The 17,952-nt window shown below is 42.2% G+C and overlaps 1 protein-coding gene across 5 annotated transcripts in view; it reads right to left on the reverse strand.

Annotated features, from left to right (window-relative positions):
* Window positions 1–17,952, reverse strand: part of LOC122574344 (transcription factor Sox-2-like) — a 116,949-nt gene that overhangs the window by 47,127 nt on the left and 51,870 nt on the right. For 4 of the 5 annotated variants that reach the window (XR_006319010.1, XR_006319009.1, XM_043741855.1 and 1 more), the window contains exon 2: window positions 3,900–3,965. Coding sequence is in view for 2 of the 5 variants with exons in the window: in XM_043741855.1 (XP_043597790.1) it covers window positions 3,900–3,965 (66 nt within the window). In the remaining 3 variants the exon portion in view is untranslated. Of the gene's footprint in view, window positions 1–2,563; window positions 2,755–3,899; window positions 3,966–17,952 lie in introns of all 5 variants that reach the window. The other variant, XR_006319008.1, reaches the window with a different exon arrangement.

Raw genomic sequence — 17,952 nt, forward strand, 5'->3', positions numbered from 1 at the left:
CATTTATTCCCCTACCGTGGTAATTAATTATTAATTAGGATTACAGCCTCGACCCCGGGGGCGGCCTCTCGACGACGTAACGACTTCCTTCTTCTCCCCGGTGGCAAGATAAACGAGTAAGCCTGGAAGACTGCTAAGTAACTCCATGAATTTTCCGCCGGCACCCTCGGCTCGTGCCTTCGGGAGTGTAGCTTCTAATCATCCCTATCTCCTGGCCACACCCTCGTCTCGTTGCCTGACCACCACCAAGGAGAACTGTCTCTTCTTTTTCTTCTTCTTTACGTCTCACTCTTCCCTATTCTGGGATAAATATCGTCTCTAATCTGTTGTCTCTTTCTTTTTCTCCCTTCGACGACTTAGCTCCATTCTTCGACGTTCAACCGATGTTACGCGAGGGTGAGTGTCGACGATGAGCCTTAACGAATCTCGAAATGCCTTGTGACACGTATGTCCGGCCGCGTGTCCTCCTCGTGTTTCGTGACGCGAGAAGAGCAACGAAAGCATAGTTTTAAAGACTGTTAGGTGATCCTTTCACCGCGGTATTTTTTCTTCTTAAAAATTACGTATTATAATTGGACAAATATTTAGAAGACGAGAGAAACACAAGGGATTCGTGCGCGATCGTCGATAGGAAACAAAGGACGTGTAAGAATGTCGTAGACGTTGATAATCGATACGCGACCATTTCGTTATTTTTCTCTTCGTGAAATTATATCGTACGATGCGAAACATTTAGACGAGAAAATCACACGCGTGTAAACGATAGGAAAGAAACGACGCGAAAGAATGTCGTAGGTGGCTTTAATTGCGTACAATCTTTGTCTTCGTACAATCGTATCGTAAAAGTTGAGAAATTTCAAAGATGTGAGAAACGCACGGGTTAAAGGCTCGCGTGTAAAATTGAATCCCACGTAAGGCGCGAGCCAGTGGCAAGGAAATCGCCGACAGGAAACGAAGGGCGCGAAAGGAGGGAAACGGAAGTAAATCATGCAACCCCCGTGACGACGTCGCGCGATGACAAACGAGCGAGTCGACGTCATCGCGCAAGAAACGTCGGCGACATCTGATAACGACCTTAATCGCATTAAGGCCCAACCCCCCGAGCACCCCGGCCAACGATCCTTCTTCAACCGGTGCGGTGATCGTGTCCCTAATGTCCCGAGAAAAGCAACGCTGCGATTGCGGATAAATCGCCCCCGACAAACTCGCCTAATATATTTCTTTGCCTTCCATTTCGCTCGTTGTCTCGCTAATACAAACGAATATACAAACGCGCGGTCCATTAGGAGACTTTCACGAGTTTTCTTCTCTCGTACAAACGCTTTCCATGCTAACCCTCTGAAAGATTAGTTCGTAGTACGGGAAACGTGTTAGTAATATGGGAAAAGAAACGCATACTTGGTCAGTTGAGTAGAATTTTAATTAATGTCAACAGTAAGCTAGACAAGAAGAGATACATAAGCACAATGATTCGTTTGTCATGTGCATACGTAAATTATCGGTTACGAGTATGTAGATAGTAAGATAGCGTTGGAAAGTTGGATGGTTGGAAAGCGAAAGAAACGAGATATTCAGACTCTGCCGTAGGCATACGTATTTTTTTGTTTGAAGCGAGGATCAATAGCGAAAAAGAATTTGTAGCAGAGAGAAGAGTGAAAATCTTCTTCGGTCGCATTTGATCGTTTTAGTCAAATTTCATCCGTACACGCGCGAACAAGGATAGCTGCACCTGCAAAAAAAAAAAAAAAGAAAAAGAAAAAAGGAATGATAGAAGAAAAGATGAGAATAAACGAAGCTTCCATCGATATATCGATATGTTACGATTATGTTAGCGAAACAACCCTTGAAACATAGAAGAGTGATGCGAATACAAGTTGAAAAAATCGTAGGAGGGGGTTTGTTCTATAACTCGATCGCGCAACAATGCGACATTTCATTATTAAACCAGGTAACATGGTGGCTTGGAGGCGAGCATGATTCAAATTAAACCGGCAAATATTTGGGTATTTTATTTTCGAATGGAGGGGGCCTGCTGGCCGGCGGGAACGTTTTGTTACCTATTCGCTGGCCGGCGAGTTTAATTCGTTTCGTTATAAATACATCAGCAGCGGTCGAGCCTGGGAAATTACCTTTGCCGGCATAATGGCAAAAACACGAAAACCAGCACGGAAATAACGGGCAACGAGGGTAGGGCAGGGGGTTTGGTGGGCTGGCTGCAGGGACCGATTGAATTTTGCGCCTGGCCACGGTTTGAATTATGAAAAATCGGTTCGATATTTCGAGCCAGCCGTACAAAATCGGCCGACCACCGTTCGTTAAAATTCATGCGCGCAATTTGGACTGAATCGCGGCCCTGTTTGTTTCCTTGCCAGCATATTTACGGCTGATCCGCGGCCGGTTCCTGTTCGCTACGCGAAAACTGCGCCTCTCGCCCTCTCTTTCGGGACGCGCCGTTCCGCGAATTATCGTTCAATTAAGCCGAAACCAGCTCCGATCGAACGCGATTACGGATTCTCGCTAATGATTCAATTTAAATAACGAATTTTTCAACTCCTTCCTCTACCTTCTTAATCGCTGGCAGGGCAGATTTTCGTGTTCTCTTCTCTCACTTCTCTTTTTCTTTTTCTCCTTGGAAGTCTTCGATAAAGAAGAATTCTGGCCTCTTAAACGTTTAATAGCAGCATGAAAGACTGGCTACGGATCATCGTCGCATCATCAACGAAGATACCGTATCGACAACAAGGATGAAGACGACTGCAAAGAGGGGAAGAACGCGATAGAAAAAGAAAGTTTCGAGTTAAATTGATACTCACGTGACGTGTGTTTCTACCTTCGTAACGTGTGTTCACGCTAGGCCTTGTTTGATATTACGCACGAGTTTCTCGTTCCTGTTCGCCGCTATCAATCATTTAACACTCTCCGACGTTATTCGCAAAAAGCTCGCGTTCCTAATGAATGGTGTAGCGGAGGTATTAAAGTAAGCATAGTTTCAATTACGCTGTCACCGATGACGCGTGTATTCTACTCGTCGGCGTTGAACTTGAAGCTAAGCCGCACGCAATCGCGATGCGACCAACCTACAGACAGTAACAACGCGTGTTCTCGTGTCGCGTGTCACGATTTTCTTAATCTCGAATCGACGTCAAATCGATAGAATACTTTGTGCTCTTTACTCGCGGTCATATTTAAATGTTTGATCGTTTCGAAGGTGGTTCGTAAATCGAAAGGAGAACGGGTAACTAAAGTGGACGAAAGTTAGGTTGGCTTTCGATGAATCGATTCGCGTCCACTTAGCACCAAGTTCGACTGACCCGGCTCGACCTGGCACACAAAAAGTTCCTTTACTCTTGTAGGAATTACATGCAGCAGTCCTTTCACTCTAGCACTTGAGACAGAAGCAACGTACGAACGGCGATCAATTACGGAGAACGCCCGTGTCGTTTATAAATCAGAAGAAATTGCAGTATCGGTGACGTCGAATTGACTCGGTGAAGTCCGACTCGTAATAATCACAGTGTCACCTGCGCTACACCGGTGTTGGCAATATCGTAACGATAATGTCGCAATAATATCAGGATAACGGGAAGATTATTTGACTAGAACGTCGTAAACGAGAAAGCACGAGAAGGAAAGGAAGTTAAACGGTCGATTATCTAAAGGTATAGCCGTAGCTGGACGCGTAGCGCGTCGTCGTACACGGAACGATTTGTACTTAATTAAGATTACGCGTTGATGAGAACACGCGCGGCACGCGAGCCAAGATATTCGAGGGAGATTAGAGGCAAGCTATGGCCGGCTCGAACGTAGACACATTCTTGTGACGAGGCTTGGCTGCGCTTATGCGTCCCGTAAATTAACCCCTAATGCCGATTTCTTTTTTATCTGATTGCGTTACTCACCATGCCCGAACGGACTCCGAGTAACAGCCGGTGTCTGGATTCAACATTTTGCGGTCACTCTCTGCCCTGCAAAAGAAAAGCAAAAATGCTATTTACGTAAGGAAATTTCCAATCGAAGATCGCAAGGTTTAAGCTGGTCGTTGTTCATTTTCTTTATATCGCTCGATGCCTAAAACGAAATATTTTAACATAGAAGGATCCAAGATGAAAATTGTCCGGTTGATTCGGAGATACGGATATTTCGAAAGTAGATCGTAAATACGCAACTTTTTGGGAGACTGTCGAGAGCAAGGAACCAACGATGGTATCAGACGTTTTAGTAAACTGTATCGCCAGTGTATATTACAAACGTAAAAACAACGTGAAATTAATGAAACGTTTAATTTGATATAAATATATGTATGTCTTAGTGCAGCTGGCGCATCGCGAATGAACTCGTTTAATTTTATACTCGATATAAAAAAACGTAAGTAACGATGATATCACTTTGTACATAATTTCGAGCGAAATGGCTATTCGAATTCCGTTCGTATCAAGAAAACCACGCCCCGATGTTATATATTCACGTCAACTTGCAAACTTTTAATCGAGTATCCAGTAGGCGCCTCTTCGTTATTAATTTTTAATGTGAAACGCAATTGTTGGCTATCAGTCGTTCGTTTCTGCGGTATCGGTTTCACAGGAAGTCGCGTAAAAAATGTACACCCGTTTACAAAAGTAACTAATACAACAACTGGTCATTATCAGGCCGACAAAGTCGAGAGCGGACATGGAATAGTGGACAAAGACGATGACAAGGTGCGACACGGACGCTCGTCGCCGAGCGGGACGTGTGTCGATAAATTTATTTGCATCGCCGTGGTTTTATAATAAAACGAGCCACCGCTTTCGTCGGTTATTCACGCTGGACGATACATTATCCACAGGACGCGAGAAATTTATTCGATACACCCTCCTCCCTCTTCGATTCTTTCCTTCGTCTTCTTTTTATCCCTTATCCGCTCTGTCGCGCGCTCTTTTTCTTCTCTCTTTCTCTTGCCATTTTTCCTGTTTTATTTAGCGAATGCGGAACACACCGAGTTTCACCGTTATTGTCATCTGTGTATCGTCGATTAAACCGCGTGTCAGCCGACACTCCCTTTCACCATGGGGCAGAACGTTTCCGTGTTACACTGCGCGGGGATAGATAAAAATGTGACGGCTGTCCTTGCCGCGAGAACCGGGAGACGACGCGTCGCGAAATTCCAGGGGCAATTTTTCCACGTTCAACGCGACCAACGTTCGCGTCTCTTTCCGTGTCAACCGGCGTCGCTGCTCTTTGATAAAATCACACATGAAATTTTACCAACTGCTTATGACGTTTCACTTGTTGCTACGTTAACTCGATTAATTCGTTGACGCTTTAATTGCCAGTGAAGTCTCAGTTTCTCTTCTTGCAAACGATACGTAATTTTCTACTTAATTTCATTATGAACTTGAGCAAATCGTAAGTTGTCAAATTATAAGCGAGCCATACGAGAAATTTAAATGCACAAAAGTGTACAGTGCAGTGTGCATGATACGATGTATAAAATTTAAACAACGATGTGTATCAAATTTCCAAAGTAAACTTCTCGCTGTAATATTTAGAAAATGAAAGGAACTTCGAACAAGCTCGCAGATTTTTAACACTGTTCGTAAAAATCAACAGTCTACATAATATTAACATAGTAACGTAATATTCTCTATTTAAAAGAAAACGCCGATGAATCTTTATCGTAATAAATACAACAACGCAATTGCGTGCTAGTTATAATTAATTTGCAGATCAATAGCGATAAAAGTGTTCATTTCCATCGAATCAGATTATACTTATACACAATCTATCCCTTCTTATTTTCCGTTAGAGTAGACACAAATTTGCTGTAATAGCGACACCAGTTGTTGTCATGCGCGAATCATTGTTACGTCTTGCGCCATAACGGTTGGGGGTCGTCGTTACGATTCTCTTATTGATGTTTCGACCGCCGAACGTTTGAGACGCGTACGACTGAAGAGTAGCACGAATAACCTCGCCACGATTATACAATTTCTACGCTTATTTCGATTCTCATTTTGCCAAACAGAAAGAATTTGTCGTAACGTTTTAACAAGATATTCGATATACAATTGAAACGAGAAATCGTGAATATCAACAAGTCTTTGTACATTCTGTTCAAAAGGATATTTTTGAACGTTAGAAGAGTAGAATTTCGCCGAAGATGATCGAAAGAACGTAGCGTTTATCGTTTGCTTGCTAAATCACAACGTTTCCAACCAATTAGTTCGTTGAATGCACATAAATATTTTATTGAATCAAATTGGATCGCAGGGGAATTTCTGTTTGCTCGTTACAACCCTCCGACCGTCTTCTCTCTTTTTTTTTTATCAAAAGCGAGACCACCTCTACGATTTCCAAGTACAAGATCACGAGTAATCCTTTGATTTTTCAATCAGCTGCGGGCCATTGTTTGCGTGTTGTGACAGCAAGTATTATCGGGTTCGATTATGAGCGGTATTAAGGGTGACTCGTGAGAACCCCATCTGGTTGTGGAAAGGGGGCGGCGAGGACCGCGGTCATCGAGGGTGGAAATCACTGTTCGCTAGCATTACGCATTCATGCACGTCGCTTGCGTGACTATTCGTGTGCTTTGCGTAACTCGTGTCTTCACGTACAGTCCTCTCCAGTAATAGTTCACCGCACGTCCTGCCACACGATAATTTACCAACTAGCGATATCAGTACGTTGACAAGGTACGAGCCGCGAATTATAACGTGTATTCTCTCTGTTGCGATTTTAGTATTTTTCATTTAATACGATGCACAGATAATTTATAATTCATAAAATTTACTTTATTTAATTTCACTTCTTTCATTTCACAAATTCGTTACCGCTTTGCAAAGTATTTATTAATTATAATAACGCATTCTAATAATTAGAATCGAAAGGCACATGGTTGGGATTGCTCTTACAAAAAGAAGTCTATGTCCAGATTTATCGTCGAATGGAAATTATGCTTTTAAATATAAAATTAATCTTCATCGTGGTTACACATTTTCGTGATTTAATTAGATACAATTGTGCAACCGTATAATAATACGAACATTTCATTGAAGGCATTGAAATGTGTTAAACCAAAATTATGTTACAATAATATTCCTTCTCTCTTCCTGAAAAAAAGAAAAAAGAAAAAAAGAAAAATGTGAACGTGGACGAGGATCATTTTCATTATCAGAATTTCGATTTGTTTTTGAACTATTAGATCCTTATAAATCATCATGAAATTCCACTTTGCTTTCTCCTTTTCAATTTCTGCAAAATCGTTAAGTGGAGATGTCGTTGATCGTTTAAAAGTTGAAGATGAACATGAATATCGAAGCAAGTTTCTCTGTTTTCTTTTTGACGCAGGTTTGTCCCCTTGGTAGAATGATATGCAATTATTGCGGAGGACTGTACGTGGGTTGGCGTGCGTATGGGAATGCGAATTCGACGCGGTACCACGCAGTAATTCGAGGGGTCGGTCGGTAGGAATGTGATTTTTGGCTACGAGGGGTGAAACGCCCCCTTCAGCCGTGCGGTTTGCGCGTGACGTTTGAACCCGCCGATTCCTTGCGGTTTTTTTTTTTTTCTTTTTTACTTCCACTCATCGCAATACTTGCTCCCCACAAAATTATTCACTGTGAAAAATCGTGAATCGCAATAACGATACAGCCAAAAAAAGGTATTATTGCACCATCATCCTTCACAGTATCGTGACAAATCAAAATACCAGGCGTTCCGGAAGAAAGGATGTGTGTTTTTCGTGTTTGAAACGAAATTCAGGGAATTATAGACTCTTTCTTTGATCGATCAACTGTGGAAGAAGCGTCTGTTCATTCGTAATAAATTGATATACTTTTCTACAACCTCAGTCATCGACGCTTTATACTTTAAACGACAATATTCTGCAATACAATTGCTGGCTTCTTTTCAAGTCTATAATTATTCAAAACTACAAGATACCTCATTTTACGTTTCTTTGTGGTTACTGTCTTCCTCCATAGTTGCATGGTTTTAATTCCTATTATAACTTCTCAGTCATTAATTCTAACTAAAATAAAATTTAATTTTCAGGTTATCGCTAAGTACAACGATAAAGATGGGAACGAAATATCTCTATCTTATTCAGGAGAATTTATTTCTGTTTTTACGATTATCATCTTCCTCCGTAATTGGCTAGTGCATATGTAATCTCCAATATTTATTATTAAATTGCACCAAAAGTTTCTTCGAAATTTATCAGTATTTCTTAAAATACTTACTAAACAGAACATTCCTGACACGATCGAATTCCTTTCTCGTGTTAAAAACACAGGTATCGCCACATGTCGCATGTTGCATATTTTCGCATGCACGGGATTGTCGAATTTCATCTAAGTCTCGAGAAACCGGAACGAAAAGGAATCGCTGATCCGATGTGTCGGCGAACGATGTTCGCGGAATACCGTGGAACGTGACGAGTAGTAGCTCTTAATTCACGTAACCGGAGAACGATCGTTGCACTCCGATAGGAACATCGAGTTTACACGGCTGAACCGGATCGCGTTTCAATTCGTCGACAGGTTGCGAATAATGCTGTTGGCCGAATCGCACGCGAAACGTTCCGCGAGCGGCGAGCTTTCAATTATGCAAACATGCCAGCCAGTAGCCAGACGCGAATAAAATTTCACGTACCGCCGATATTCAGCCGATTGTACGCCCTGCTGCCGGATGAAAAACCACACTCGGTTTAATAAAAAATCGATCGTGCCGCTTTTATCCGCGGAAAAGTAATTAGACAATGCATGATTAAAAAGACCGCGCCGAGTAGAAAATAAAACGATACATTTTATCGTACGATAGACATTGCGTGGCTAAAATCAAACACCGCCGGAGATGATCGTGACAAGTTGCCATCTTTGACAGGTTTCGTTAAAATTCTGTTGAATTCGCATTTAGTAGGTTGTCGATCAATTCGTTGATTTGTAGAACCGTATTTTTATTTGATTCTAAACCTGTACCTTGCCCATTCTTCCCGCGATTTTGAAGATGCTACGTGCCGTAAGATTAAAATATTATTTGCCTCGAACGTTATTATTCGCGTTTTCTAAAATGTTTTGTCAACTATTTACATTTACTTGTTTTTGTTTTCAGTTACGTCGGGTAGACGGAATAATAAGGATTTTTTTTAAAAAATCAGGTATATTTAAAGAAATTTAAATACGTGGTTTCCTGGTTTCTTGCAAAAATGAATCCCCTAGTTGCGTGATGCGTACTGTAAGATAAGCTTCCAGATTTCTTCATCGTGTTTCGTGTTTATTCCCGTGGCATTTAATAAATTTGAACGGTGGCTATTTGTCAGGACTGTCGATGGTTAATGACTAATCGTCAGCAGGGTTGATCGTTCCGCTGTCTTCGGGGGTATCGTGAGAGACGAGCAGGTGAAGAAAGGGCGAAACCGACGAGGTTGAAGGGAGATAGAACGAATATTTCAGGGAGTGGAAGGACGTGGCGCGTTTCTACGTTGCCTGGTACCTTTCGTTCTCCAACCATTTGTCACGGTGACAAGGCAATCTCACCCCTGCGCGCTATCATCCCCTTCATGAAACGCGAATTCGTTCTCCAGTTACGTCGATGTCATCGATCAAAGCTATTCGAAGATTGGATGCTCGCTGTTATTGCGACGAAATATCGTCGTTCGCCTGTCGTCGGATTTTTCCGAGTTATATTTAAGAGAGAAAGAACAAAATTAAATTCGACTGGAGAGGGTAAAACGTCTTGCTGTCGAAAGAGGAGCCACGATTTCAGTGAGATTGTAGAAACGGAGGAAGATTCGGACCAATCTACCGGCAATCCGGCTAAAAGTCGTCGACTTCAAGTATCGTATCCCTCGCGACGTAATCGTTACACTCAAGAAGAGTGGTTGCTTCATCCAGCTAAACGGCAAACGCCTCTACTTCCATTAACCCACCAGGAAGAAATAAAAAATGAAGGAAAAGCGAAGGAAATCCAGAAACATGAAAGTTGAGAAATTTTCGCGAAAATTCTATACGACAGATTCGCGTCTTACAACTTGAGATAAAATGCAATGCTTTTCCAATTACATACATTGTCATTTCTACGAGACGTGACAGTTGATCGATGAGAATTTTGTATTATCGCAAGGTTACGATATGTATCTGTGTACAAAGAAAGAATTTGTTCAGACGAAGAAAGAATTACAGTGATATAGTAAATTATAACAATCATGTTTGAACGATAATAATCAGTTTATCTGTCGTTTCTGGTCTAACATAATTTCTTATACGGTATTCCAAATCGTTTAAGCAGACTTTAATATAAAAATTAGTATCACAGTGTCGCTGATGAACGATCTGAGGGAACATCAGTAGGGAGAAAAGCTTCTGTACGGTTTGACGAGATGTCCAGCTCTGAAACAGACGTCGGTTCCCCTCGCGGATTTTCCACAGGAACTTTTTTTTTTTTAACAGGAAAGAGAGTCGAATCGATCCATGTTAATAATCGTCGAGTGCTACGCAAGTACCGTGTCCCCAGTCGCATAATCACTGTACTTAAGGGGAGTGCTCGCTCCACCCGTGACCGGGTTCCCACAACCTCGCCGTCATTAAACGACCGGGCGAATCACGTCGGTCTCCTGTCCCATGTGATCAACCGTTTTGGCAGGTGGTGCGTTCACGGATTTCCCATAAAATCGCGAATTGTCTGCACGGTTTAATTGCAGTCCCTTCCGATGACAACTGGTTCCGCGCAAATCACCGTATACGTTAATAAATCACCATATAGTTAATACTTCACTTTTACCATGGTACATTTTTAACGACACGCGCATACCTTTGTTCGTAAGTATTAGGACACCGTCTGGTTTCCCATAAAATATGACAAAGGAACAATTAATCGCCTGTTATTTTACATTCGATATTTTTTTTTTTTTTTTTATATATATTCACATTTATCAAGTGTGCGAGAATTTGTAAGAAGTATCTTTTCACGAGGTACCACAGAGGAGCATAATTTATGGAGCATCGTGCGTGTCGCTCGCTACAGCTTCCAAAAATGTTGAATCGACTTTCCACGGCAATTACATTTCGCGCAATCATCAAGTTCATCGTGAAATATTACCGATTTCGAAATTGAGCCTCGACCCATGAAAGTTTGGCAAGCTCTGTATTAGATTGTTACGAATAACCTGACTTTCTGTGCCGATATTTATTACCGTTGGTGCATATATTTATCAATTCATATATTTCAATTGTATAACGCGCCGCTGTTATCGCGTCGGCATTAATCACCCATGGGGAGTAATTAAGTACACCGGAATCGGGGCAGCCCCGCTGTAAAGCAAAGTGGAAACGAAGCGACCTCGTGTCGTTCCGCATCGAGGAGTCGAAGGTGGGGAAGCACGACTTCCTTCGATGCTCGACTCGCGACGTCGGGCTCGTGTAACAAATCGACCTTTTAATCACGAGTGGCTCGCTGCCTGCAGTCATTTCGCCTAATGGGGCCCCCTTGTTTAGGCGCTACGTGCCGCAGTGCGGTAGGTTGCCGGCAAATTTCACCACGGGCCCCAAAGATTCGACGTTTTGTTTGAGCCTCGAGTTGGCCATTAGTCACCGTTCGCGCCGGGGAACATCGATACCGGTCATCCTTCGATCGCTTTCAAACGATCGACACACGGACACTCGATCGACTGGAATATGGACGAAAAGGAAATGGGATGCTCCGAGTCTGACAACGAGCACAAGCGTTGCAGGAATGATCGTTTAAAAAATACGGAGAACGACTTTCAACTTACAGAAATTGAAATACGATTTTTGTATTAATTTATTCGAATATATATCTTTCGATAGTTTAATCTTCGGATGACGAGCACTAGACTTGTGAATATATTTCAGGCTGTTTTACTTTCTGATTGTAAGTTGCGTTTACGTAGATACTCTACTTGTTCTATCGAATTACACGAAGGATTTTATTTGTTAAATAAACTTGATTATCGCACAGAGGTAAGAAGCCTTTCCACAAGCTTCTTATTTTACAATTTTTCTACTCATTTCTCCAAGTATATCTTTCGAGACAAAGTTCACTCTTTCAGAAATATATTTCGAAGATGATAAATTTGAGTAATGGGAAACGACGACGTGTTATTACCGGAAACACGAACGAAAACGAATCTGAGGGTTGATCGATGAATCGAGAGAGATGGAAAGCGGGAGAGCGAGACAAATAGAGGAAGGAGGATCCATGGATCCATGGATCCGAAACGTGACGGCGCTCGGCTGAGCGTGTATCCCACCTGAAAACCGGAAACCGGGGTTCCCCTGCGGAGAGAGAGAAGGCAAGCCTACCGGAACACCGGAACCGGAAGGGTGCGGAACCTAGGCGACCGACGACGTGCCGGACAGTACCGGCTCGCACTGATTACCCGCTGATGAAACGTACCGGCTCGTTGACTTCGGCCAGGGTCGCCATTAGGTACGCCCCTGAGATTCTCTCAACGATGGAAAAATCATGCCAGATCCGCGTGACTTAGGCGACTTACGCAAAAATAATACATATCGTTCCATAAAGTAACTCGATGACTTACAGCGACAATAAAAATTAATGACACTCTTGCTTGCCAATGAAACGATTCTCGACCAGGTTCTACGCTTCATTTTTATAATATATCTTCGCTAAATTTTTATAATTATACGAAATTACTACTAAATGATACGAATTTTACTATACTTGGATTCAATTAATTAGTATGCGCATACTGTAACACGTACGATGGTGTGCGAGAACTTCCTGTAGCTACTGTGTAACAAGCAAGTTTGATCGTCGATAGAAAAGACTCGTAACAAGAACAAATTCAAATTTTTCACTCGTTTAGACAAACAATATTAATACTAATTAATTCTACTAATTAGAAGCTAAATTCACGACACGGTGTAGTAAACGTTATGAAAGATGATCTGTATCTTGACATATTTTCAAATGATAGGTTCAGTATTCAATAGGTTTCAAATGGAAATTGATAGATTCTACAAGACCTTGACATGTATTCTTTTGTCGTCCCCGAACATAGACACAGATGAACAAGGCTAATTTTTACTACTGACGCTTGAATCGTAATAAGATGAAGAAGTGGATGGTATAAACGTCATAATCTTCCCAGTAATGTTAAATAACGACTTTTGAACGCCTGTGTTTCGTAGCACTCTGAGTTCTGATCATTTTTATTGCTTCACGGTTCCACGTGACAATGGGACGCGTGTTTTTTAGGCCCGGCCGATGGGAAAAAGCGATCGCGACCGGAAGTGGAAGTGGAAGTGGAAATTGAGGCAATGAGAGCGTTGCCCGGCGAGGCTCTTATCGAGATATCGCCGGTTTCTCGTTTCCGCAATTTCCTATCTGTACTGGCTTCGCACGGCCGCCAATAAAAATATACTTGCAGCTCTAAACGAACGAAATCTGTTCCCACATCGAATATTTTAGACGTCGCTTAGTCGTTGAACGCGGATAATTTCTTCTTCTTTTCTACGTGTATGTTCCTTTTCTCATTGTTATCCCGAGTCGTTGCAATCAACAAATTTATGATCCGTTTATTTCACGGTTGCTGATGATTTGAATTGAATTAACTATGATTAATCTCGTTAATCTGCTTTAGAAGATAGTGGTTTTGCATACAGTTAGACGAATTAAGTCGTTCCGCGAGGAACATTGTCCGCAGAGAGACAGTTCCGCGTTCCCTGTGATTAAGAAGCAAGAAGCAGATTCGCAGTTTTCTGCGCGATTTGTAACCCGTTTTCTCAGGCAATTCAATTAACGAGCTCGAGATTTTTCATGCATAAAGCGAAGTAAAATCCTTCCTTAAGACATTCTAACGCGTAATTTCGAACTTAGACTATGGTCGCGTGGTCAGATTGCCGAATTCGTTTGTTACGAGTTAAATGTCTGTAACGAACGTATTTATAAGAGTTTACAGCCCTCCTTTTCATCGGAAGATTATCAAATTCTCTAAGAATTTTTATCCCGTTTGAAACGTCAGACACAAATTGATACTTCACATTAATTGTCACATTTAATACGAAACCAATAAACGTGCCAATATCTATGACGAATTATTATACGATTATTATACGTAATTCAGCGTAATATAGCCGTAACGCTCCAAGTCTGTTTCTACGTTCTCATTTTGTCTCGAAATCTCAATCGCAAAATTTCTTTTGCAAGCGGTGTAAACGTTCGCACGCAAAATCGTCCTTTGGATCGGGCTTGGGCGCTGTCTCGCCGTGCTCCAACGGAGAAACAGCCACGAGGGGGGTGACAGAGGGGCGAGGAGCGAGAGAGACATGGCGTGGAACGAGAGAGAAGCGGAGAGTAATTCACCCTTGCGGCAACATTGCGCGAGAGCACACCTGGCCAGAGCTGCAGCTGCAGCTACAGCCCCCCGTCACCGACAGGGGATGAAAAGGAGAGGGAAAAACGAGCGGACCGAAGGGTCGTTCCACGGGGCATCACGGGTTCTACTGGCCCGTTCGAGGGGGGAGGAGGCTGGTCTGGATGCTGAGATTTCAGTTACGCAGTTGCTCGCCAACGATTTTCAGACTCCACCGAACCAGCAAATACGTATAGCGATAATATTGTTTTTCGGTGTTCTGTACCGTTTGCTAGCTGTAAGTTAACCCTGCTGCGTTCTTTCCGTAATTTTCCATTAATTCGTATCTTTTCAACGTTAAAAGATATCTCAGAGTTGAATGAAATATCACGATACTCGTGATTTCTTATTTGAATTTTATGTTAATCGTTGTCTGGAAATATTGTGAATACCTTTTGTTCGCCTAAATGAGAGCAAGATTAAAATATGAGAAATCGGGGGTCGCAGCGTTAAGTTAAGTTAAGTTAACGACGGAACATTATCCCATTACCGCGTTTTATTTTTTAATTTCCTAATATTTTGATATTAGAAAATATGTTCGGAATGCAGCGTAGTTCGATTTTCCTTATAACTCATGGATGGTAGATATGTATAAGATACATGTAAATTAAAAGGTAATTATTAACCCCGCGTATTATAAGAAACTACAGGAAAATTATACTGTACCTGAAAGATTTTCTTATACACTTCTTTCGTTGAAGCTTGTGTTTTAAATTGTAAAATGTCTTACGACTGAAGGTAAAGTAGCTCTATTTTACATTTGTATTTACGTGGACCTTAAATGGAAGGAGCGATGCGAGGCTGAATCATCGTATGTATTATCGAGATCGGTTCTACCTAATCAAGTCCCTCTTAATCGATTCAAACATCCTCTCGCGTCTCTCACTCGGCCTATCTGGCCACGACGAAGCACCGTGCAGGTGAATTTATTCAAATGCCGATCAATTCAGAAGGATGACACTCATCGACACGGCGGCTCCAGCACTTCTGCCTCTCTTTTTTCCCTCCTTTGTCATTCGCGTTACGATGCTTTTGTGCGGCCGCCTCAGAAGGGGCGGCCCGGAACAATGACCGTGATGTACGATTCGAGAATTTGTTTATAAATGCCGGAGCGTCGTCTTTCGAGGATATCCGCCGATGAAACCCGTCCACGAGAGGATTTCCCGTGGAGAACTACCGGGACAGGTTCATTCGTATTATCTTCCTCCCGCCTGCACAACGGTCGTTCAAAGATCATCCACAGCGTCGTTCGAACGATTAAAAAGAGAAACAACGAAGAACGTGAATCGAACAATGGCTGGAAAGAATAGAGAAAGTATTTTGTAAACGTAAACAATCTACGCGACTGCATTCGCTCGATCTTCGAGATGAGATATTCGATATCTTATCGGAAGAAGTTTTTAATTCCCTTGATAAGCTTTGGAGAATTCCAATTTTATGTCGTTTAATACGTAGTATTGCGATGATCGTTTATATTCTTCGTCTACGACATTACCGGTACATGAAAATCATACGAGGGTACGTGATTCTCTGGTTTCACCGTCGCTTTGTGATTCAACTGGTGGATTTTAATATGACGTAATTAAAAATGAACACGATGTATCAGCTACCAAAATGTAGGTCTTGAAAACGATCGATCAACTCGATCAACTTATCGGTTGATGAAATATTATGCGATCCAACGATGTTCGTCAATTATGAATAGTAGAAATACATGCGCTGTTGAATGGTTTTGTGAAGAAATAACCGGAAAAAGCGAGGAATTTATGAAACTTATAAAATGCGTGAAAGCTTCATCGAAGACTTATCTGATTAATATCCAGGTGTCGGAATAGATCGGACATTTCGCACTATAGTTGACAAATACGCGGTATCGCTTTATAGAATGCTCGAACGATAGCGATTTTCACGTCGAGGAACCTTCGTGCTCCTATTCAGCCAATTATCAGTGCGAGGGGAGTGTCGCGAAAGTGCGGGGGATGAAAAATGTTTGCTGGCCGGTTGACGCGTCCCGGGGGTCTCGGCATTAGTCGCGAGACAAAGGAGCAGCAATTACAAAAGAAGAAGCGTGTCCGCCTCGAGGAAGAAGATCCGGAAGCCTAAGTTTATTTACATTACAGTGCCATGGCCGGTCTCTCGCTCCTTTTGTCGGCCGTAGCGTAATGCATATTAATAGGAAATAATCCCCCTGAAAAGGGGGTTGCGGGTGGTCACGGGAACATAACGAAGGACTCGTAGAAAAGCCCCGGAGGAGAACGTTCTGCCAGATACAACGTCATCTCGCGTCACGTGGAAATTCCTGACGAATTCCGGCCACCCTGGGATAAATATTCATGGACGTGGAACTGAATTTTTATTGGGTCTTTCTCAGGCAAATCCTTCGCTTTTTAAGGAGAATTCTGCACGAGCATTCTGCATGGGAAATATACATATAGTAAGGTAGGGTTATTTGAATCATCTAAGCTTCTACATCTTAAAATTCAGTCTCCAACTTGGCGGACAATAGTCAGATTTCTCGTATAATACGAGACGCCATTAGCGTTTAATGAAATAACGAAAGAATGCGAAAATATTATGCATTTAGAGACTAGCGAGGAGAAATATCAAAAACGAGAGAACGATTCGAGTAATTGTACGAGTTAGAGTTACTCGAGTCAGCGACGAGATCTCGCATTAGCTTCTCGGATGTCGAATTGGCCAACTTCTTTTCTTACAAAGTTATCGATTTCTCATTAACCAGCTACACAATCGTTTCATTACATTACCAGCTACACGATAAATCCGTTTATCGTAAGCAGATCGTTCAATTTCGAAAGAACAACGTACCAATGTCGATTACAATCGTCGAGCAATCTCAGTTAGTTATCGTTTCATCGAATAAGAAAGAATTATTATTTCCATCGGCGAGGGATGGAGAAATTTGAATAAAAAAAATTGGGTCAGCTAAAAAGACGGGCTGCAACGAGTCCAGTGAATGAAAGGAGCTGGTAAATCCTGGAAAGCACGAACGATGAAACCGCTGAGCCAGCTACACCTCTTCGTAGCTACAACCTCCGCCAGAAGAAGAAATCCTACTTCCGAGAATTTCAGCCAGAGAAGCAACTTTCCTTTTTTTCCTTCTTCCTTCTGCCACCGGCAGGATTATCTTCCCACGGGACTTTGGACCGGGAACAATTACCAGCCTCTCGAAAATCCACCGCGAAAGAGTTTCCTCGAGAAAGCGCTGTTCGAACAGGGAGGCAAAGGAAATTCGGAGAAAACGTTGTTCTCCCGTGTCGCGACGTAACAGCTCGTTTAAATTTCAGTTAAACGTGTCACCCGTCGTTCTGCAGACTTTCGAAGTTGGATCAGAAAAATTCTAATAACGCGGACAAAGGGGAAAAACGAAGAGGAACGTTCTTTTTTTCTTTTTTTCTCGTGGTTGTCACCAAGGAGTCACTCGATTCGACCATCCAAGTACGAAACAGCTCTGTTCAAATATTAACACGGGAAACAGAGGAGATTCTCAGACCTTGCTTGGTTTCGTAATACCGGTAGCTGAGTTTACACGTTTACCCGGAGGTTATCTGTACCCGTGT

This window comes from Bombus pyrosoma, linkage group LG13 (genome assembly GCF_014825855.1).
Source record: "Bombus pyrosoma isolate SC7728 linkage group LG13, ASM1482585v1, whole genome shotgun sequence".
Classification (NCBI taxonomy): Eukaryota; Metazoa; Arthropoda; class Insecta; order Hymenoptera; family Apidae; genus Bombus; species Bombus pyrosoma.